General features: G+C 39.5%; 1 protein-coding gene across 6 annotated transcripts in view; it reads left to right on the forward strand.

Moving 5' to 3' along the window:
- The window catches only part of kif2c (kinesin family member 2C), a 63,627-nt gene extending 39,159 nt beyond the window's left edge, over positions 1-24,468 (forward strand). For 5 of the 6 annotated variants that reach the window (XM_055641609.1, XM_055641610.1, XM_055641612.1 and 2 more), the window contains 9 exons: positions 693-835; positions 3,441-3,645; positions 5,426-5,536; positions 9,065-9,132; positions 11,274-11,391; positions 13,666-13,737; positions 16,601-16,696; positions 19,003-19,138; positions 23,215-24,468. In XM_055641609.1, the coding sequence (XP_055497584.1) occupies positions 693-835; positions 3,441-3,645; positions 5,426-5,536; positions 9,065-9,132; positions 11,274-11,391; positions 13,666-13,737; positions 16,601-16,696; positions 19,003-19,138; positions 23,215-23,279 (1,014 nt within the window). In that variant the 3' untranslated portion in view covers positions 23,280-24,468. The remainder of the gene's footprint in view (positions 1-692; positions 836-3,440; positions 3,646-5,425; positions 5,537-9,064; positions 9,133-11,273; positions 11,392-13,665; positions 13,738-16,600; positions 16,697-19,002; positions 19,139-23,214) is intronic. The other variant, XM_055641614.1, reaches the window with a different exon arrangement.

The raw sequence follows: 24,468 nt of genomic DNA on the forward strand, positions 1-24,468 counted from the left end.
TCCCAGCCTGTATAAGGTTGCTTCTAGTTACTCATGTCAATACATAGTGTGTTTATATGGGAATCGCCCTGTGCATTTATTCTTCTGTAGTTGCGACTTATCATTAGTGCATTTTACTAGTTTATTTGCTGAAATATGTCACCAAATTAATTATCCCCCACATTTTAACTAAATGATGATGGAGGCGATGATGCGACCTATCCATTGTCAAAGAAGGTGTTGAAATTACGGATGAATGTAGCTATATCTGTATGCTGCAGTCAATAACTATTGAAGGAAATTATTGGCTAACAGGCTCTTAATTTTTTTGTTCAATCTTTTATATTTGGAAGTTGTCAGAGCTGATGTATAATTGTTTAAAATATCACTACTGAAGAAAGGAAATGATTACTTTAAATAGTTAAAGTTAGTCAAACAGCATTAGCAAAATGGCAAATGTAGAACGTGACTTTCAAAAGAAGCTCAATGAAGGAAGTGTGTTTGGAAAATGGTCATAAATTTGGTGTCTTTAAAAAAATAATAGGCAGTAGGTTTCATTCTTTTTCTGTATCAGGTTTTTAATGCTTATCTTTCAGTGTTCTCTCAGTGAAGCTAAAAGTTGAGCAAGCAAAAGCATATTTAATATTGTACACTTGAAAGATATGTTGTTTACCCTAGTTGACTATTGATTGATTTTGAAAATTCTCTTGCAGGTATTTGATCTCTTGAATAAGAAAACAAAGTTGCGTATAATGGAAGACAACAAACAACAAGTGCAGATAGTAGGGCTGCTAGAGCAGGATGTCTTCTGTGTAGATGATGTGATCATGAATATTGATATGGGGAGTAATTACAGGTATCTCTTTCCACACTCAATTTTTCAATTTTCTTTGTCAGGGATTCTTGCTTTCTCCCCTCAACCCAGGTTGATTTGTACAAGAAGAAATACAGTGGTGCAAAATAACTTGTCAGAGTGGTAGAGTTATACAGCACAGAAATTGGTCCTTCTGCCCCACAAATCCATCTTTCATCAAGTACATAACTATACTAATTTGATTTGCCTACACTTGGTTTATTGCCAGTAATAAGTTCATAAGTGATAGGAGCAAAATTAGGCCATTCAGCCGATCAGGTCTTCTCCGCCATTCAATCATGGCTAATATATCTTTTTCTCTTAACCCCATTCTCCCGTCTTCTCCCCTAACACCTGTACTAACCAATCTTTTGGCGATTCTCAAATGTGAGAATACCAGAAGTGACATTTGGTTTGCAACCACGCTCTGCGTGAAAACATTCTACCCCAGATCTCTGCTAAACCTCTTGTTACTCGCCTGAAATCACATGGTCTAAAATATCACTGCCGAAGAAAAAAATTATCATATTTACCTTATTTATGCCTCATAAGCTTATATATCTCTATCAGGCCACCTTTAATCTTCTCTATCCCAAGGAAAATAAACCATTGCATTGAAGACAAAGAAATAACAATTATTTTGGGATTAGTGGCTAAGGGACATTTGAGATAATATCTATATTTTACTAAAACTCATCTTGTTTGTGATTCTGCCTGCATGCCCATGTGCTCCCGGAACTACGCCAAAACAGTACCCGATAGTGCTACAATTTTTGGCCCACCTTACTCACCTTGCAACCGCAGGAAATGCTACATTTGTTGCTTCACTCCTCCCCCTTGACTCCATCCAAGGACCCAAGCAGTCTTTCCAAGTGAGGCAGAGGTTAACCTGCACCTCCTCCAACCTCATCTATTGCATCTGCTGCTCTAGGTATCAACTGCTCTACATCGGTTAGACCAAGCGCAGGCTTGGCGATCGCTTCGCCTAACGCCTCTGCACAGTTCGCATTAACCAACCTGATCTCCCGGTGGCTCAACACTTCAACTCCCCCTCCCATTCCGAATCCGACCTCTCTTTCCTGGGCCTCCTCCATGACCAGAGTGGGTCCCACTGCAAATTGGAGGAGCAGCACCTCATATTTTGCGTGGGTAGTTTACACCCCAATGGTATGAACATTGACTTCTCCAATTTCAGGTAGTCCTTGCATTTTCCATCCTTCCTCTCCCACAGCTCACTGTCTCCGCCTCTTCCTTTCTTCTTCCCGCCCTCTCCCCCACCCACACATCAGTCTGAAGAAGGGTCTCGACCCGAAACATAACCTATTCCTTCGCTCCATAGATGCTGACTCACCCGCTGAGTTTCTCCAGCATTTTTGTCTACCTTCGATTTTTCCAGCATCTGCAGTTCTTTCTTAAACACACCATTGTCCTGTGGTGTGTTATCAAAGTTTCCTTCCGATTGATATTATATTTTACAAGTTATTCACATTTTAAACTTAAAAAATGTTAACATTTCACTTAACTTTTCACTATAGCCCCAACTGTGCAGGCGTGGCTCATTTCCCCTCATCGCCCAGCACTCCCTCCTTCACCCTCTCTCTTTTCAAACTTTTAAAAAAAAATCCAATTCCCATGCCCGTTACAATGTTACAAAGACAGGACACAGAGTCCTCTGATTTGGAACACTGTAATGGGCAGGGGCAGGGCAAGGGAATTGGATTTTTTGTTAAGTTTAAAAAGGGGCAGGGACTGAGGGGAAAGGAGCTGAACCTGCACAGTTGTGGGCTATGGGTGAGTGGTGGAATATCGTGTTGGTGAGCAGGTTGCATTGGGGGACCAGGCCTCCCTTGGGAGATATGGGTGAAGTGGAATATTGCGTTTGGGGAATTGGTTGCGTTGGGGGACCAGGCCTCCCGTGTGACAGGGACCCAATGGGTCCCACCTGTCTAGTTGTTTTTTAAAAAATTGTGTGGATATTTGTGTTTAAAAAATCTCGAGATAACTGTGTAAAAAATAGTTTCGACCTGGTGACTTAGTTTCTACCTGGTGTATATGAATCAAAGTATGAGCTTTGGTAGAGCAAAGTGTATTCTAAATCCTCGCAATCAAAATTTAATTTGTACAAATATAGCAAACCCTTGGAAACTTTGTATTTAAGCAAGAGCACAATTCCAAGATCATCCAGACATGGGAGTTAGGATCAAGAGTTCCTTGAGCCTGTTATTCTCATTTAATAAGGTTTTGGATTCTCTGATTATAATCTCAATTTGTTGTCCGCACACTCTATTATTGCAACTTTAAGACACATTTTGAATGTAGACTTGTTCTACATTGTTGAGAGGTGCCTTATCTCCAAACATGGAATGAGTTTGCTAATGAGGCTAATAAGGAAGTTCTTGGTCATTTCAAGTAGAAATAAGCGTTGCAGGAATGTGAGCAGCAAGTGCTGATGGCTTATCACATTCTGGAATTTGTCCATTATTTGTACATTTTAACATTCATCATTCATACATCATAATGTTATAAAAGCACAATATTAAAAGCTCTCTCAAAAACTAATTGGTGTCTTCAAGTTTGCTTCTAAAAGGTTCCTTTTTTGTTTTTATAGGACTTCGGGGCAAACCTCTGCAAATAATTACTCATCCAGGTCACATGCAGTCTTCCAAATAATTCTACGAAAGAAGGATAAGCTTTATGGACAGTTTTCGCTCATTGATCTGGCTGGAAATGAGCGAGGTGCTGACACTAATAGTGCAGACAGACTAACACGAATGGAAAGTTCAGAAATCAATAAAAGTCTACTTGCCTTGAAGGTAATACTTCACATTTGGATATATTAACTGGATAATTTCTATTTATCTTGATTTTATGAATGTCAGAATGGTATTTGAGGATGATTGATTATATCCCAGTAAAATGTTGATTCCTTCAAGAAGAAAGGAGAAGAAAATGATTTTTTTTTTAAGTTTGTTGCAGTGGTGGAAAATCTGAAATAGACTTGGGCTCAGCGTATCAATTTGAAAAAAAAATGTTAGTGACCCAAACTGTTACTTAGTCTTGGATTGTTTCCCAAGTTCCAAATTCCCTTTTGTCTTTTCCATTCTTTCAGGAAGTTTTAGAGACTAAAAGCTCACAGCTAATCTCCTTTTTTGCCAATGACCTTAACTTTGCATTATCCAGTTATTGACCCATCTTTCCATTGCACTTGTATATGTAAATAAAAAAATACTTGGCACCTCTTAAGTGTGATGCCTTTGGAACCTGAATTGTTTGAAGAATGTAAATAACCTTTCCATTAAAAGTAAACGCGGAAAGAAAATAATACAAATTCTTTGTACTTGGCAGGGACATATGACGGAGGTAATAGTACTAAATAGGACCTTGGAATTTTGAGCGTTTTTGGAAATAAGGTCGCAGAAGTATTGTGTTTTTTCGCAGACTTTACTGCTTCCTGGTATTTGAGAAGATTGTTTCTCAGAAATTTGAAGGAAATTTGAAGCTTATCACATTTATACTTCCATTCTGATTTTCTGCACTCCCTTAGTGTCATTGAGCCAAGGCTAATTTTGAGGTTTAGGCTTTTTCATTTTAAGAGGAACAACAGAATCCAGGATGGAAGAGCAAGTGGTATTGAATAAAAAATTAGATCATCAGTGCTGAGAGGGGAGGGGAGGGGGGGGGAGGGGGGGGGGGGGGGAAGCCTCGATGTCGCAGATGTCGGAAGCAGCTATGAGAGCCTCGGAGAACTTATTGGCAATCAATGAGTTTGTGTAGCAGGAGTAGCGAACAGGGAGATGGGATTTTGAGTGCGAGAAAGGCAGAGATACATCAAATATAATTGCACTATGATCTGACAGACAAGCATCAATAATTTCTATATTACAAATTGGGAGACAGGACGATAGCACCAGGTCCAGTGTATGGCCAAGTTTGTGAGTGGGTCCAGTGGTAAGTAGAGTCAGATTGAAGGACTCAACCAGGTGCATAAATTCACTCACTAGAGGCTTTGTAGGACAGCAGACATGAATGTTAAAATCATCAAGACTCGGTCAAATTTGGGCAAACGCCTAGAGATCAGATCAGCAAATTGGCTTATAAAGCTCTTATGCATTTTTGGTGGGCGATACACAAGAACTATTAAGAGGGGATAGACGCGACCTACTATAATTAGTTGCACTTCGAAACTGGCCAAATCAGTTAAACATATGCCGAGTTAAAGTTCCATTTCAGTAGAAAAATGCTATATCATATTTCATGTGTCATGTCATGTGCACCAAGGTACAGTGAAAAACTTTTTGTTTCAATGCTATTTTAAAACAAAATCAGATAATATAATACATGAATATTACAAGTCAAGCTCGAGTACAAAATTAGTCTGGATGCTGCCTTTCATTCTGCCGTTACTCCATTGAAAAATGATACAGCATTTTTCTACTGAAATAGTACTTCTAACTCGGCGTATGTTTAACTGATTTGGCCAATTTGTTAAACTGCCTTATTGAAATGGTACATTAGAAGAAATGGAAGGCTTAATCGATCAGCTTAAACATTTTTACATGTATGCTTTGCCATAATTACTTCCTTGCTTTCCAGGAGTGCATTCGATCATTGGGCCAGAATAATAACTATACACCTTTCCGAGCGAGCAAGCTAACTTTGGTGCTGAGAGATTCATTTATTGGTGAAAACTCGAGAACCTGCATGGTATGATTTCATCCCAAGATAAAGATTTGCTTCTAGTTAATATTGTGATTCTTCTCCCCCCTCCTCCACATGGCAATTGAATGCTCTTACAGTTACATATTTTAACATCTGAGTAGTTGCATGTGGTATCTTCAATGATTTAACACTTGTCTATAATGTCCACAATCAAATTTCTGCAGTTTCAAATGAATATCAATGTTAACATTTGAAAAGTGGGGTTTATAATCTTATCATTTAATTGTATTATATTTGTACATGATCCTACCAGTAACATCAGCTCTTCCGATCCCATATAGAATGATTTTTCTACATATAATGTAGTCATGGGTGACTTTCACTTCACAGGAGAATGGAGCCTGTCACATTATTCAACTGATTCAAGTCGTTTACAGAGTTGTGTATTAGTTCCTTTAATTCGGGTATTTAAAATTCTGCACTAGGGAGGGTTATTGTTTCTTAAAAGGGTTATATCAAGTAAAACTTATTTTAACTTAAATATTTTAAAATATTATTTGTATATGATCCTAACAGTAACATTATACAGAATGATTTTTCCACATATAATCTATTTGCGGGTGACTTTCACTTCACAGGAGACTATCAGAATCCAATTATTTTTTTATTTTGTTTCCAGCCATGGATGCTGAAAAGTAATTATCTGTAAATATTGATTTATTTTGGCAATGCATTGCTGTACATATTGTACACTCAGTGCACATTAACTCTACAGCAAATGATGGCCAAGGGTGTATCCATAGCTCGTGTTTGCATAACACAGCATCCAAGATTCAAAGCCAAAAACAAGTGGTAGCCCACCACAGATTTTGCACTTGTTTTTTCTCTAATGGCTAGAAGCATTTGCCCATGTCTTCTGTTCTGTATGAGATTGTTCACAAAATAAACTGGAAGATGGGAATGTTTGTGACTTAAGATTTGATAACAACATGACATGTGAAGGGCCATGCATAAATAGCAAAAATATATTAACATTTTGTGAGAAACAATGTTGCCCTCATGTACAGTGCCCTCCATAATGTTTGCGACAAAGACCCATCATTTATTTAATTGCTTCTGTACTCCACAATTTGAGATTCGTATTGAAAAAAAATCACATGTGGTTAAAGTGCACATTGTCAAATTTTATTAAAGGGTATTTTTATACATTTTTGTTTTGTTTCACCATGTAGAGTAGAGAATACATAATTCCCCCATTTCAGGGCACCATAATGTTTGGGATGCATGGCTTCACAGGTGTTTGTAATGCTCGGGTGTGTTTAATTCCCACCTTCATGCAGGTATAAGAGAGCTCTCACTTCCTAGTCTTTAGTCTTTCCATCACCTTTGGAAACTTTTGTTGCTGTTTATCAACATGAGGACCAAAGTTGTGCCAATGAAAGTCAAATAAGCCATTATGGGACTGAGAAACAAGAATATAACTGTTAGAGACATCAGAAAAACATTAGGCTTGCTGTTTGGAACATCATTAAGAAGAAAGTGAGCATGTGGTGAGCTTACAAATCGCAAAGGGACTGGCAGGCCAAGGAAGACACCCAAGGCCACCAACTGATGATAGAATAATTCTCTCTATATTAAAGAAAAATACCCATACACCTGTCCGACATGTCAGAAACACTCTTCAGGAGTCGGATGTGGATTTGTCAATGACCACAGCCCGAGAAGAATTCATAACAGAAATACAGTGGCGACACTGCAAGATGCAAACCACTGGTTAGCTGCAAAAATAGGATGGCCGGGGTACAGTTTGCCAAGAAGTACTTAAAAGAGCAACCACAGTTCTGGAAAAAGGTCTTGTGGACAGATGAGACGAAGATTAACTTTTAACAGAGTGATGGCTAGAGCAAAGTATGGAGGAGAGAAGGAATTGCCCAAAATCCAAAGTATACCACCTCATCTATGAAGCACGGTGGTGGGGATCTTATGGCCTGGGCATGTATGGCTGCTGAAGGTACTGGTACTGTTCATTGATGATACAACTGCTGATGGTAGTAGCATAATGAATTCTGAAGTGTATAGACACATCCTATCTGCTCAAGTTCAAACAAATGCCTCAAAACTCATTGGCCGGGGGTTCATTCTACAGCAAGATAATGATCGCAAACACCCCAGCGGTATGAACATTGACTTCTTTAACTTCAGATAGCCCTTGCATTCTCTCTCCATCCACTTCCTCTTCCCAGTTCTCCCACTAGTCTTACTGTCTCCACCTACATTCTTACTGTCTCCGCCTACATGCAATTGAGGCGCCGCGGTCTCGATGCCTCCTGGATCGCCATGTAGAAGCCTGGATAGGGCACAGCCGGGGCCACGTGGGTAGAAATCTGGGTCGGGCGAAGCGGCCAACGGAGCCCGCAGCTGGAGCCCAGGTCGGCACCACAGAGGCATCAAGTGGGGTGTCGACAGGGGTGAGGCCTCGATGGCTGCAACGGTGAAGCCTCGTGGCGGTGGTGAAGCCTTGCGGGTCGACCAGCGGTCGATGAGAGCATGGAGAAAAGGGTGAGGGGAAGAACAATGGAGGACCCGGCATGGAGGACCGCCGAGAGTGGAAGGACAATGGGGGGGAGACACAAAATACAATGGGGACCCGGTGTGGGGGAACTGCTGTGATGGGAGGGGAGGGGGGGGACAAAAGGGGGAGCCAGCGTGCTTTATAACCTTGTCAGCACCGTAGGTGGCTGCTATTTATACATACATTGTGTATGCAAGCAAAGAATCTCACTGCCTCGTCACATGTAATAATAAAGTATTCCTAATCCTATTCTTTGTCTCGCCCCCTCCCCTGACATCAGTCTGAAGACGGTTCTCGACCCGAAACATCACCCATTCCTTCTATCTAGAGATACTGCCTCACCCACTGAGTTACTCCAGCATTTTTGTGTCTACCTTCGATTTTATCAGCATCTGCAGTTCTTTCTTACACAATGATCCCAAACATCCTGCTAAAGCAATAAAGGAGTTTTTCAAAGCTAAAAAAAGGTCAATTCTTGAGTGACCAAGTCAATCACCCGATCTGAACCCAATTGAGCATGCCTTTTATATGCTGAAGAGAAAACTTAAGGGGACAAGCCCCCAAAACAAGCATAAGCTAAAGATGGCTGCAATACAGGCCTGGCAGAGCATCACCAGAGAAGACATCCAGCACCTGGTGATGTCCATGAATCGCAGACTTCAAGCAGTCACTGCATGCAAAGGATATGAAACAAAATACTAAACATGACTACTTTCACTTACATGACATTGCTGTGTCCCAAACATTATGGTGCCCTGAAATGGGGGGGGGGGGGAAGAGAGAGAGATCACTCTGTATAAAACTGGCCGTTATTAAAATCTGGCAATGTGAACTTTGACCACATGTGATTTTTTTTTTTCTATTACAAATCTCAAATTGTGGAGTACAGAGCCAAATAAATAAATGATGGGTCTTTGGCCCAAATGTTATGGAGGGCACTGTAGATCTGTGGGAAAGCCTTTTGTCATTATCATCAGGTAATATTTTCTTCTCTTTTCTAGATGGCAATGATTTCACCAGGCTTAAATTCGTGTGAGCACACTCTAAACACATTGAGATATGCAGACAGGTAACTTTTGAAACTTTGTAGTTCAATTTTGGGAATGTTTTATGAAGAAGACAAATGGGAGCCTAAGACGGTATTCAATTAATTCAATGTGCCATGCCTGTTGTTCAGTCATGTATTAGTTCCTTGCATTCAGATATTTAAAAATGTGCTCAGGGGAGAGTTATAATGAGTTGTTCCTTGATTCATGAAGAGGTCATTTTTGAAAAAAGGATTAACTGAAAATCAAAAAGCTATTGGCCATGAGTTTCAATATAACATCTCTCGTATTGTTCTTGAGCTTGAAAATCTTTGTCAAAGAAGCCACGATACTTAAAAATACAATTATCCGAAGTAATCTTTCATGAACAACAATTTGTAAATTAAGATAGTATAAACATAAGGTACCTACCTGGGTTATTAAGTGGAAATACAGTGCTCCCCATAATGTTTGGGACAAACATCTGTCATTAATTTATTTGCCACTGTACTCCACAATTTGAGATTTGCAATAGAAAAAATCACATGTGGTAAAAGTGCACATTGTCAGATTTTAATAAAGGCGTTTTTATACATTTTGGTTTAGAAATTACAGCAATGTGTTTTTACAGGGTCCCCCTATTTCAGGGCACCGTGATGTTTGGGACACAGCAATGTCAAATAAATCAAAGTAGTCATGTTTAGTATTTTGTTGCATCTCCTTTGCACGCAATGACTGCTTGAAGTCTGTGATTCATGGACAACTTCTCTGGTGATGCTCTGCCAGGCCTGTATTGCAGCCATCTTTAGCCTACATTTGTTTTGGTGGCTAGTCCCGTCCAGTTTCCTCTTCAGCCTATAAAAGGCATGCTCAATTGGGTTCAGATCGGGTAATTGACTTGGCCACTCAAGAAATGACCTTTTTTTTAGCGTTGAAAAACTCCTCTGTTGCTTTAGCAGTACGTTTGGGATCATCGTCTTGCTGTAGAATGAATCGCTGGCCAATGAGTTTTGAGATATTTGTTTGAACTTGAGCAGATGGGATGTGTCTATACACATCAGAATTCATTATGCTACTACCATCAGCAGTTTGTATCATCAATGAAGATAAGTGAGCCAGTACCTTCAGCAGCCATACATGCCCTGGCCATAACACCCCCACCACTGTGTTTCACAGATGAGGCGGTATGCTTTGAATCTTGGGCAGTTCCTTCTCTCATCCATATATTGCTCTTGCCATCACTCTGATATAAGGTAATTTGCATCTCATCTGTCCACAAGACCTTTTTCCAGAACTGTGGTTGCTTTTTTAAGTACTTCTTGGCAAACTAACTTGGCCATCCTATTTTTGTGGCTAACCAATGGTTTGCATCTTGCATGGTAGCCTCTGTATCTGTTCATGAAGTCTTCTGCGGACAGTGGTCATTGACAAATCCACTCCTGAAGAGTGTTCCTGATATGTCGGACAGGTGTTTTGGGGATTTTTCTTTATTATGGAGAGAATTCTTCTATCATCAGCTGTGGAGGTCGTCCTTTGCCTGCCAGTCCCTTTGCGATTAGTAATCTCACCGGTGCTCTCTTTCGTCTTAATGATTGATTTTGGTAAGCCTAAGGTTTGGCTGATGTCTCCAACAGTTTTATTCTTGTTTCTTAGCCTCATAATGGCTTCTTTAACTTTCATTGGCACAACTCTTATCCTTGTGTTGATAAACAGCAATAAAAGTTTCCACAGGTGATGGAAAGACAAGGTGCTGAGAGATCTCGTTACACTTGCATTAAGGAGGCAATTAAACACACCTGAGCAATTACAAACAACTGTGAAGCCATGTGTTCCAAACATTATGGTGCCCTGAAATAGGGGGACTATATAAACACTGCTGTGATTTCTACATGGTGAAACCAAAATGTATAAAAATGTATAAAAATGGCCTTTAATATAATCTGACAATTTTAACCACTTGATTTTTTTGCTATTACAAATCTCAAATTGTGGAGTACAGGCGCAAATAAATAAATGATGGGTCTTTGTCCCAAACATTATGGAGGGTACTGTATAAAAATTTAAAGATGTCTTTGCTGGGTGAATCTAGCATTGGCAGAACTATAAAACACTTGTGTGACTTAAACTTCATTGCCCATTATTAAGTAATTACAGTGGTGCTGAATTGTATTCATATCTGTTAAAGGGTGAAAGAACTGTGTGTTGACACTCCCAATGAACCAGAATGTTCTACAATCTCTCAAGGGAACGAAATCAATGAATCCTTGGAACAGTCTGATATTCGGTTGCTTTGTGAGCAAATTGTAAGTATGGTTGGGAGCTGCTCTTTTGAAATAATCTCTGAGATTCTAAAGTCGATATTTTGAAATGACATTAACAATTTTGCACGTGCCAAAAGCACAGTAAATCTCTGATATCCTCAGATCTTCTTTGCGGGACTGGCAGATGTTCAAGACTATTTAAAATTAATCTAATTAATATACCAACATGCTTAAATGTATTATTTTTGTATATAGCTGTTACCCTGTTGTATAATTTCCCAATGAACCAGATGAGTTTAAATTGATCATGATGCATGTGGGGGTTGGGGGAAGAGAGAAAGAGTGGGTTGTGTCTTGGTTAGACAGCAGCCAAACCAATGGATATTGAATTGCAGGACTTGTATAATTTCTGGGTTTCCAAGGCAATGTCCACTTCATTTTTTTTACTAACTTTCTGACATTTTCATTACCTAACATTCTGATCTATTTTAAACTAAAATTGTTTGGAATCTTTTTTTCCCCCAATTTCAGCACTGGATTTTGTGCAGGGTACTTTCAGAGTGTAAGTTCACTCACTACATCTTTCTGCTGCCAAATGAATTGTGCCTGGTGATTATTTGGAATAATCTGTTTCATGAACTCCTCACTCTCTGGGCATAAGATGCTACCTATGTCACTCATGAATTCGGGTTGATTCTGATGTTTGTATGTTAATATGACAAACATGACAATAAACTCACTTGAACGTATTCATCTGGGAGGGAACAATGTCTTGTATATTACATTTTTAGTTCATTTTAAAGAATGAGGTTCTGTATCAAATTTGATTAGTGGCTTTACTTGTCCATTCAATTATTTTAACCATCTGCTCAAAACAAGGACATGGATCCCATACCACCAGTAAGAGAATACTTTTTTTGGAAAAGAATGGTCCATTTCATTGAAGTAAAATGGAAAAGATCGCTATTAATGCAATTAGTTAGAAATTGCAAATCTTTTAATAAAATACCATCTTACTGAGTTTAGAGAACATATTATTGCATATTTATTCTACAAAAATAAACTTCGTCCCAATTTCTGGATTCAGGATTGGCTTAATGGTAGCACTCTGCCATGTAATCATAATTTATTCTGCATTGCTATTCATTGTAATGTATCATAAATATTCCTATTAACCATTTTGTCACCTAATGTTAATTTATTCTTGGTCTTGAGAATTAATGTAGCTTTGGTGTAAAATGATGTGCAATGCAATTTGTATAATTTTTTAAGTACAGTAAACTCTCGTTATTGTGGACCACTTAATATCAAATTTAAATTATAACGGACAAACTGTTTAAGCTGGTTACTCTGCAGAGGTAATTGAAATTGACAACCATTTGCTTCAATGGACTTTTAACTCCATTAAACAATGCAACAAACGGTCTTTCGTATTTTAGCTTGCAGTAACAAAAATCCATTTTTTGTTAAAGTATCACGTACACTCAGCAGATCAGGCGGGTTAGTGTTTTTTGAAGGAGATACAGAGATGATGTTTAAGGTCCAGGCGGGAAGTGGTTGTGAAATCTCTCGGAGCGGGACATGGTTTCCTCTCCCCACTACTGCCAGCCCACACAGCTTCTACGCCATGCTTGCAACCACTAACCCTTACCTACAGTCCCGCCGCCTGAGGGCCGTGACCAATGACTCTTCTTATCCCCCAGCGGCAGCGGGCCAGGGCTGATTTCCAGGCCCAGTTCAAGACAGCGTCTGAAAAAATACCTTGACCGCAAATGTCACCTATCGATGTTCTCCAGAGATGTTGCCTGACCTGAGTTACTCCAGCACTTTGTCTCCTTTTGTGTATTACCCAGCATCTGCCGTTCTTTGTTTCTATTACTTGTGCAATGATACTCTATTACTCCATATTCTCTTACTCCGTTATAGTGGACAATTGGCAATAATTGACACCATTTCCCCCTCAATGGTCCTTTCTAAAGAGGGTTTACTGTACAAAGAAAACATTGGCAAAATTAACACTGCATGTTCTAAACATCTACTGCTTGGTACCTTTTTGGTTTCACAGTGAATGCATGCATAAAGACAATATCTATTGTTTTGCATTGTTTACAAGTCTTGGCAGAATAATTTGATCAAATTTTTATCAAAAATCGACAATTCATTTTGTGAGACGCTATTAAAAGCTCACCGGAGAACTGGAAACAATGCTCCATGTTCTAATTTTTTTTGCTACGGAATGTAATCTAATCTCTGTTAAGGTAACGCATGTAGAGCACGCTGTCTTTCTCACTCTCCCCTCTGATATTGTCTTTAAAGCCTGGCAAAAATGAAGTTCTAAGTGAGAATCAGGAAATGTTTACAGCGCAAGGTGGTTTGGACGTACCTCAGGTTAGGCTAATAGTTTCTTACTAGCTTTCCCAAATCTCAGGGCTGTTTCAGATTTTATTCGGGGAACTGCTTGAAATCTGTATCAACATTTCTAAACTTACGATTTTAATGAAATGTGATGCTGAATTGCCTTTTGTTGCATTATCTAGGCTCTGGCACTATCTGCGAGTTTATTTTCAGCAGTGAAGTGGTAGCACGCACGGCTGCCTTTGAAGAGTTGTGTTTGGTGTGACACAACCTTTTTCCAAAGCTGGTTACTTTACGGGACTGTTTTTAGAGTTTTTGCTTGGGATGCATGTTGCTGACTTGGCCAGTATTTATGCATGCTAATCTCTAATTGGTCAAAGAGGGTGAACTGCTGTGTGTTGAGCCACGATGGTTATTTTCACAATGCTGTTGAGTACCTGGCGAACAAATCGCAAGTTTTCACATTTAGAATGATGTATGACCTGGCACGTATCTACACATGTTTGAGGTTACTGTGTTCTATTTTAACCCTCAGTACAGGTGTCAGAGGTTATGGGGAGAAAGCATGAGAATGGGGTTAGGAGAGAGAGATAGATCAGCCATGGCTGAGTAGACTTGATGGGCCGAATGGACTAATTCAACCTATTCCCTATGACCCTGTCCTCGTCCTAGAGAGGTTATGGGTCTAGGAGTGTTACAACATATCGAGATGATTAACTAATGCCCCTGTCCCACTTAGGAAACCTGAACGGAAACCTCTGGAGACTTTGAGCCCCACCCAAGGTTTCCGTGCGGTTCCCGGAGGTTTTTGTCAATCTCCCTAATGGTCGAAAGTGGTTTCCGCTTCTTCTATGTTCTGGCGATTATTTCAAAAAATTCAAAAGGTCTTACCTCCACTACCTGCAACCTCCGGCAACCACCTTCAACTAGCATCACAACCGGCTTCGACTAAAAAATGAATGATTTTTAAAACGGCAACCTATTTTTAGTCGCGGCCGGTTTTGAATTTTTTGAAATAATCGCCGGAATATAGAAGAAGCGGAAACCACTTTCGACCATTAGGGAGACTGACAAAAACCTCCGGGAACCGCACGGAAACCTTGGGTGGGGCTCAAAGTCTCCAGAGGTTTCCGTTCAGGTTTCCTAAGTGGGACGGGCATAAGAGGCATTTTATTGGAACATAATCCAGCTGTGGTGCACGGATGGTGGGGACATGGTTTGACTGGTGGATGAGTTGACACTGTAGCGGGCTATATTGTTCAGGATTATGCTGTACTGCTTGAGTGTTGTTGAAGCAGCATTCATCCAGATGTATTGGGAATATTCTATCATGCAACGTTTTTGTCTTGTCAGTGGAGGAAGGAGTTTTAAAATGTTGAGGCAAATCATTCAAACATAGGTCACCCTGTCTCTGTCCTGCTCTCGGCCATAGTATATTTGCATGCAGTTTTAGTTGAGTTTTAGGCCATTGATGACACCCCTTACCCCTATGCCTCTTGGAATGTTGTTAATAAAGGACTTTAATAAAATACAGCTGAATTTCATGAAAAGTATTGGTAAGCCAGTATTGGGGATTTTCTTTCCTATTAGAGCAATTCTGAGTGTACACAGTAATAGAATGGGTGGAATGGGGGTGGCTACTGGGGAAACGTATTCAATCTGTATGTGGAAAGTACTATATAGGTAGATAAACCAAAATTAGGTAAACATTATTTCACTTCCAACATGAGTGTTTAAACTTGTCCCCTTGCATCTCCTGTACCACGTCAAGGTTGTATTGTTTTTAATTATCCACTTAGTGCAGGACATTTTAGATTTACAACTGTAGACGAGTGTGGCTCATTGTGAATAATGTATTATCTTCTGAAACGAGCATATAATTTGAAGTTAGTCTGGTTGGCTGCATTTTGGTGTGCCCAGATCAATAGAAAAATCTAACTTCTGAGGAGAATGTGTCCTTGCCTAGTATGCCTATTGGGAATATATAATGCACCATGATGAATGAGTAGAGACTTTGGTGTACACATGAAACAGAAGTTGCAGGTATATTTATTCAATGAAGATAAGAAAATGGGAAGCAGTTCAAGAATTTCAAATCACTGCCATCTTATGTATCTGAAACAGCCCTGATCAAAGTTATTTCTTAATGTAGGGAAGTAACTAAAATAAAAGTATAGTGCTCTTAAGCAACATACGAAGGGAACAATACTCAGATGCTTTGTCATTTTCAACTTGATTCTCCCCAATTTTCTACTCCACATCCTTCTAAAAATGAAATTGCTCAAACTAACTTTACTAATTGTCCATTCTAATAAGTTGTGCTGTTGAGTCAATGTTATAGGAATTTCGAATAAAAGCAAAATGCTCTGACTTGTGTTTAGCGAACACCAGAATAATTTGAGCTGGGGTCTTTTATTTTCAGGTTCTTAATGTTAATCTGTAGCAGGACAGACTTCCAATGTTCATGGTATTTGTTTAAAAATTATTGTTGGCTTGGCTGAAATCTAACCTTAAGGTTAATTGGCCATAATGTCGAAGGTAAAATCAGCCAGTTACTTGAATGTGTCATTTATCTTACTTAAGGCCAAGGTCGAGATAATAATTGATGAAAGCTGTAATATCTGACATCAGGTCATGTTTTACTTCAATTACATAATCTTCTTGCTCGAATTTGGAGACAAGCCACCAATGCAACAAGAATGATTACACCCAATTTTCCCTTTGATTTAGAGTACGTTGCAAGACTAAAACATTGTTACTTCTAAAATTACAAACACTTTAGAAATAATCTACATCCACGTTTAACTAAATGGCATTGGTCTTTGTCAGCTGAATCAAGCTTCTTAAAATTTGAACTTAAAAGGTTTCTTACATATGTATAAACTTTTATTTTAAGGAGGCACCATCAAAGATTTGTGACATGCACGTAGATGTTTCTAGACTACTTGAATTGGAAGAACAGGTGGTGGATGAACATCGAGAAATTCAGCAGGTAAGAAATGGACGTTATTTTGCAAAAATTATAATATTGACTAATTTATTTTTTCCCCAGTGGGTGAATAACTGAACCGTTTACACCGGCAGGATTCTGATTTGTCCCCTCAATATCTTAGCTAATTATATTTGGGAAAGCTTTAAGTGCTACAACTGGAAGAACTAAGATAACAGGCCTTCCCTCAGTGTTGTCTCCTCCCCATCCTCCAACTTACAGTGGGCTACTTTTATCCAGTTATGGCTCTCTAACAATATCTTATTTGATTCATGATTTACTATTTCATTAAATGTTTTGATGGAATTCTTGATCCACGTTGTTAATATGCTTGGGTATTTAATATTTTAAGAAAACTTTGACTAAAAATACAAATCACTTATTTAATTTTAACAGAACAACCTAGTCTGCTCGTAATATCCTGCAAGATGATATTTGATAAAGAAACATTTAACTAAGAGACCAAATAATTGTGCTGTTTCCAAACCCCAGAATATCACAACCTTAGTTTGTTTTAGCGCAGTATGAGCCTGAAAGTTATTTTCATCCAGTATTGTTCTGCCTCTGTTGGAATGGTGATGTATTTTGGCAATAGCACAAAGCAATTTTCATGATTGCCAGAATATTTTGATTTCGTAATGTCAATGAGACCACAAAGATATGGTACTCTACCTTTGAATCAACACATATGATAGGGTTGGTCCTGGGCAGTGCCTCCCGCAAAATCCCATTTTTCCTTGGAATTCCATATAAAACAGAGCATTGCAGTTGATGACACCAGACTGCGGACGCTGGAGCCTTGATCAACAAAGAATCTGATGGAAGAACTTGGCAGGTTGAGCAGCATTTATGGAGGGAAATGGAGAGTTAGCATTTCTGTCGAGCCCCTTCATCTGAACTGTAGGAGTAGCGGGGAAGTAGCCGGTACAGGGTGGGTTGGGGCAAGAAATGGCAAACAATGGGTGATACAGATGAGGAGGGCATGTAGAAACAAAGAACTGCACATGCTGGTTTAAAGATGGGTAAAAGATCGACCAAAGGGAGCCGCCTTCAGTCTAAAAAAGGGTTCTGACCTGAAACGTCGCCCATCCTATTCCTCCAGAGATGCTACCTGACCCACTGAGTTTCTCCAGCACTTTGTGTCTATTTCCAATGAGGAATGGTTAATTGGCAGATGGAGTCAGGGAGAGGGAAGGGTGGAAATGGAGAGGTTAGGAGGTGATGGGGAGAGGCAAGAAAGGACAGTAGATGGTGGAGTCAGATAGTCAGGCAAGTGAAGCATGGAACCAGATGAGGGAGGTGGGGTGGGCAGATGAGAACAGTGGTTGGAATGTGGGTGAAGTACAGATGAAGTGGATGGGGGAATAAACTGGGCGATGGGAATGGGATGTGGGTTGAAAAGGTGGTGTGTGAGAGGACCTGGGTATATCAGAAGGAGAGAGAAAGGAACGAGCAGAATACCTGAAATTTGGGAATTCCGTGATCTTGCCATCAGGTTTTAGACTATCCAGGTGGAATTTGAGGTGCTGTTCCTCTAGTTTGCATTTGGCCTCACTCTGATAGTGGAGGAGGCTGTGGACAAAGATTGGTGCAGGAATTAAAATAGGTTGCAACTAGGAACTCCAGATCAAGTTGTTGTTTAAAGTGCAGTTGTTTAGCAAGGCAGTGACTAGTCTGCACATTCACGAATGTAAGGGATGCTACATTGAGAGCACTGAATGTTTGTAGACATGTTTGGAAGAGTTGCAAGGGGGGGGGGGGGGCCTAGAAATGCTGTTTGGATCTTTATTTGGCCTTCCATCACAGCAATGTGATGGATGTTTATGTAAATTATGTTGTGTCTTGGGTCTATTTGTTTGTAACGTATGGCTGCAGAAACGGCATTTCGTTTGGACCTCAAGGGGTCCAAATGACAATTAAATGTTTCTTGTATCTTGTATAACAAAATAATTCATAATATAAAAATGTACCAATGATCCTCAAAGGATCCTGCAAACCAAATTAAAAGGAAATGACTCCCAAATATTTTGCCAAACAGCCATCGTTGAACAGGGTAGTAGCTATTTAGTCCACTATGAGCAATGCCAAATATAGGAATGCTTAATGTTTGAAGAAGTCCTGACCCAAGACGTTACCTAAACATGCCCTCCAGAGATGCTGCGTGACCTGCTGAGTTACTCCAGCACTTTTTTGTAAACTTGCATCTGCTTAATGCTTAATGTTTCTTTTAATTTTTCGTTCTCTATACCAACAATCACCAGAAGAGGGTGTAGTTTCATATGGAAAGTAATGATTTATCTTTTCACCAGAAATTACTGCAGTGGGGCGATGCAGATAACAAGCTCTTGAAGATGACTCAACTACCTGACTTTAACCTTGAAACCTACACCAACATCTTGCAATCGTACATGGATGAGAGGATGGAAATATTCGAAGAATTTGACAGTACAGTTTTCAAATTTATGTTCTTGTATTCAATGAAGGAGAATTAATCTGAATATGTAAAAACAAAGGGTTGAATATCTTTGCAATTCATAATGCTCTCAACCTTTCATCAGTCATCTTACTTCACTAAAGGAACTGGAAATTAGACTCAATGTGACAAAAGGCCACTTGCTTTAATATGCCATTGTTCTTTACGATCAGTGAATTTAAGGGCCTGTCCCACTTGGGCGATTTTTCAGCGGACTGCCGGCGACTGTCAAGTTCGCGGCACTCGCTGAAAAACTGGGAACTGGAACAGCGAGTGTCAGAGTGGAACACACACACAAACACATCGCAAAGGTGGGGGCCAGGGAAAGTGGGGGAGTGCTGTCTGAAATTCACACGGTGCAAAGCCAAGGTGATACAGACGCACACCGTGATGAACAGGAAGGTTAAGATGGCTAGCACAGGGTACGGTAAGTCCTTTAAAAGAGGGGGGTGGGGGAGAGAAGGAGTGGAGACACTTTTAAGAAGCCAGGCAACTTTTAATAAGCCAGAGATACACAGCTGTGAAGTTTGGCGGGCATTTAACATTGTCCTTGGTTATCCTTGGTTCTGAAAACTCGTGCTTATGGGTTTTTTTGCCCAATGAGCCAATGAAAATGCCCGGTCAGCAAAGGCAATTAACTAAAACTACTTTACGACTACGTATAACTACATGGCGACCCCACTACAACCGCACCTACAACTACAGGATTAGCGATTTTCTCCATGGCGACCAATTTTCGGTCACAGAAATATTTTCAACAAGTTGAAATATTTGCGGCGACCATACTGAGGCTGTGACTAGTTCCCAGAATGCGGGAACTCCTGTACTCGCCTAAAAAGTCGCCTAAGTGGGACAGGCCCTTTAGTGCAAAATGGGCATGACATTTTACAATGGTCCATTTTGTTCCACTGCCTGCTCCCATCACCATCACTTTTCCAACCATTGGTGTAATTATTGCAAGCAATGTGTCTGAGATTACATATAGGTCAACATATGTATCCCTCTCCCTAACATCCCAAAACTATTATGTTGCTATACGTTAGTGCCTCATTTGATACATCTCACTAGCTTTGGATGTATCGAAAGAGACACTGAAGCTAATTATTTTGGGTTTTTGTCAACAAAATAGAGAGAGTACAGAGGAGATTTACTAGAATGTTGCCTGGGTTTCAACAACTAAGTTACAGAGAAAGGTTGAACAAGTTAGGGCTTTATTCTTTGGAGCGCAGAAGGTTAAGGGGGGACTTGATAGAGGTTTTTAAAATGATGAGAGGGATAGACAGAGTTGACGTGGAAAAGCTTTTCCCACTGAGAGTAGGGAAGATTCAAACAAGGGGACATGACTTGAGAATTAAGGGACTGAAGTTTAGGGGTAACATGAGGGGGAACTTCTTTACTCAGAGAGTGGTAGCTGTGTGGAATGAGCTTCCAGTGAAGGTGGTGGAGGCAGGTTCGTTTTTATAATTTAAAAATAAATTGGATAGTTATATGGATGGGAAGGGAATGGGGGGTTATGGTCTGAGCGCAGGTATATGGGACATGGGGAGATTATGTGTTCGGCACGGACTAGAAGGGTCGAGATGGCCTGTTTCCGTGCTGTAATTGTTATATGGTTTGATTTTGCAAATTTAATTAAAGAAAAAATGGGAAGTATAAACCAGCAAGCCTAACATCTGTGGTAGGTAAATTACTGGAAAGGGTTCTGAGGGATAAGATGTGCATGCATTTGGAAAGGCGGCGGTTGGTTAGGGATGGCCAGCACAGATTTGTCCATGGGAGATCGTATCTCACGAATTTGATTCCGTTTTTGTTTATGTAACCAAGAAGGTCAATGAGAGCGGGGCAACATCTTAAATCATTTTTGCACTCTTTCCGGCATTGGCATATTTTCTATAGCAGGGCGACCAAACTGAACACCATACTCCAAACAGTTAAGTATTTGATCCTGTATCTGTCCCATGTCTCCGCCTTTTGTACTAGAGCTTCAATATCTCTCGTCATCCAGAGTTCTCGTACTCCTGTCAACCTTGCCTTCACTCTAACAGGAACATGCAGACCTTGAATTCTCATTGTCTCACTATTAAAAGCTTCCGGATTACTGGATGTCCCTTTACCTGCAAACAACCTTTTCCAGTCAATGTTGGCCTGATTTATACTAAATTTTGAACCATTTTAACAATCTAAAAACGAATAGAACTATGGTCACTGGTCCCAATATGCTCCCCTACTGGCACCTCAGTCATTTTCCTAAGTGTAGGTCAAGCTTTGTACTCTAAATAGCCAGAGGAAACTATTGTGAATGCATTCAACAAATCCTACCCACCTAAGCTATTCATACAGTCCCACTCTATGTTAGAAAGTAAAAATCCCCTAGTATAACAACTCTACTCTTCTTGCAACTTTCTGGAATCTCCCTTCATATTTGTTCCACTAATTTCCATTGACTCTTTTGTAGCCAATAGGACAATGGGATCAACCAGATCACCCCCTTATTTGTCATCTCTACCCATAGTCTCACTGGAGGATCCCTCAGTAATTTTATCTCTGACTACTGCTGCAATGTTCTCCTTTATCAAAAATGTAATTCCCCCTCCTCTCTTTCTTACACCTCTATCCTGCCTGCAGCAACTGTACCTGGAATATTAAGCTGTCAGTCCTGTCCCTCCCTTAACCGCATTTCCGTAATGGATATAATGGCCCAGTCCCACGTACCTATTCATGCCAAGTTTATATACCTTGCCCATCAGGCCTCTTGTATTGAAATGAAAGCCTAGAGTGAGTGAATGTGGAGAGGATGTTTTCACCAATCTAGAGTCTAGAACCAGAGGCCATAGGCTCAGAATAAAAGGACGTGCCGTTAGAATGGAGATGAGAAGGAATTTCTGGTCAGGTGGTGGTGAATCTGGAATTCATTGTCACAGGCAGTTGTGGAGGATATTGTTAAGGTTGAAATTGACAGTTTTGATTACTAATGGGCCTGTCCCTCTTAGACAATTTTTCAGGCAACTGTCAAGTCGTAGCAGGTGGGAGACACACGCACACACACACACACACACTCTCTCTCTCTCTCTCTCTCTCCATGGTGTAAAAATTCTGGTCGCCACTAATTTTTCAACATGAAAAATTAAGACATTATGGGCCTGTCCCACTAAGGTGACTCTTTAGGCGACTGCCAGGGACTTGTTTAATGGAATTTACCTATGGCACCTGGCAACAATCTACAACAACACATACGTCAACCTACGACAAAAATTGTCACCCCTGTCGCCGAAAATGTTCTGACATTGAAAATTTTGCAGTAGTCGTCTTTAGTCGCCCAAAAAATCGCCTAAGTGGACAGGCCCATTAGGGTGTCAAGGGTTATGGGGAGATTCGATTGAGAGCCGAATCAGCCATGATTGAATGGCGGAGGAGACTTGATGGGCTGAATTGCCTTATTCTGCACCTAGAAATTATGAACTTACAATTAAATGCAATTGAACTCAACAGACTTTCTTAAGTATATAATTCTGTATCAAGTTCCAACCTCTCTGCCTCACTGCAGCTTTGAATCCCACCTGGCCAATCTAGTTTTAACCCTCCATCTTAATATGAACAAATGTTTATCAGTGTAGTCATTGAACCTCGACGAACTATGAAAAAGATGCTCAATCCCATAACAGCAAGTAATCTATACAGCAATGATCTCAAACCCACAAAATGAATTAAAGTTGACATTTTCCTCATTCTGAGATGGTATTTATACTAGTAATGTTTGCTATCTTATAAAAATTGCATGTGTATTTTTTGATTTTTTATCCAAATAAATAATAATGCACTTAACTTACTTTGGAGCATTGACTAATATAGCAATATTTGCTCTCAATTATCATTTTGTGTTTAAGATATTGCTTAATGGGAGTGCAAAATCAGACCTGAGTATTCAAGTATTGCAACATGAATAAATTGGAAATAAAACTCCGTTTCATGAAGTGATCAATGTTGTTTATCTGAACATCAAAATTGTCTTGGTCTCTATATATTAAAATATTTGTCTTTTTAATTGCAGAAAGCTTGAAAGCCTTGCGACAAGCTTTGCAGAAGGAAGAGCAAGCTGCTAAAATTAAAGGTTGATGCCACAGCCTGCATTTTGGGGATCTTGAGATGTTCAAGTGTTCAGATTGTAACTTGTGGTCACTGGATTCAACTTTCATTCACCCAGGGGCTGCAAATTTTGTACGTGTTCCTCTTTAATGTTTGTGTCCTCACAATCGTCTTTCTAAAACTTTTGTCTATATGACTTTCTTAGATGTTTTCTTTTGGAAAATGTACAGATTTATATCTAGTATATAATATACTTGAACTTGCTTTGTGATGCATAACTAAAAGTGCAAGTTTGCATACATAGATAGTGATGCAGTTATGATGTTTAGTCAGTTATGATTAGTTTTTTCAGAATGCATTGATTTCTCTCATCCTTCCATTGCGTATGAGAAAGTGAACTTATTTAAAGGTAGAAAACTTGTATTTATGTAGGACAGTGGAACTGCACCTTTTTCCATAGTTCTTTGTGCCTTGATGTTAATATGACTACACTGGGGCACATTTGTTTTCATTCAATGACTCAAAATTTAGCAGAATATTTCATGAGTTGTGAAAGTGTTTAATACACGCAAAACCTGTTAAATATTTCGTAAGGCTCCAGAAGGATAACCTGCTTGTTTGGGTTTAATGACCAATGACTGACTGGTGTTTTCAGCATGTTTATAATTAAAAGTCTATTTAGTGTGTAGATAGAATACTACCATTATCTCCTTTTAAAATTTGCGATGTCTCTTAGCCTGCTAAAATGGTTTTAGATTTTTTTGGTTAACTAAAATTTTATAAATTGGCTGTAGAACATTGTGATTCTTCTATTGTATTGCCAAGAATTGTACAATTTGGAGTCTGGAAGAACCAAAGTTAACCATTGCAAACTTATTTCTGATATTGTTCAACCCAGAGTACAAAGCAAACCATCATAAATCTGCTTAATTCACTTTAACCATTTTCATATTCTGTATATTCAAAAATGGAGTAGAAGGAGAGAAATCAATTGAATCACAATTCTGAAATATGCCACCTTTTTTAATGAAAAACTGTCTGGCAAAGAACTGAATTAAGGTTTTTTAGTCTTTCAAATGATTGGTACGCATGATGGAAAGTCAAATATGAACTTTCTTTTGTCTGTGTCCACTCCAGACTGCATAATCCACTGAAATTTGTTAAATTGAGGAATCATACTGTAACATTTTTTTGACATTTAATAAAGATAATGAAATAC

This window comes from Leucoraja erinacea, chromosome 10 (assembly GCF_028641065.1).
Source record: "Leucoraja erinacea ecotype New England chromosome 10, Leri_hhj_1, whole genome shotgun sequence".
Taxonomy (NCBI): Eukaryota; Metazoa; Chordata; class Chondrichthyes; order Rajiformes; family Rajidae; genus Leucoraja; species Leucoraja erinaceus.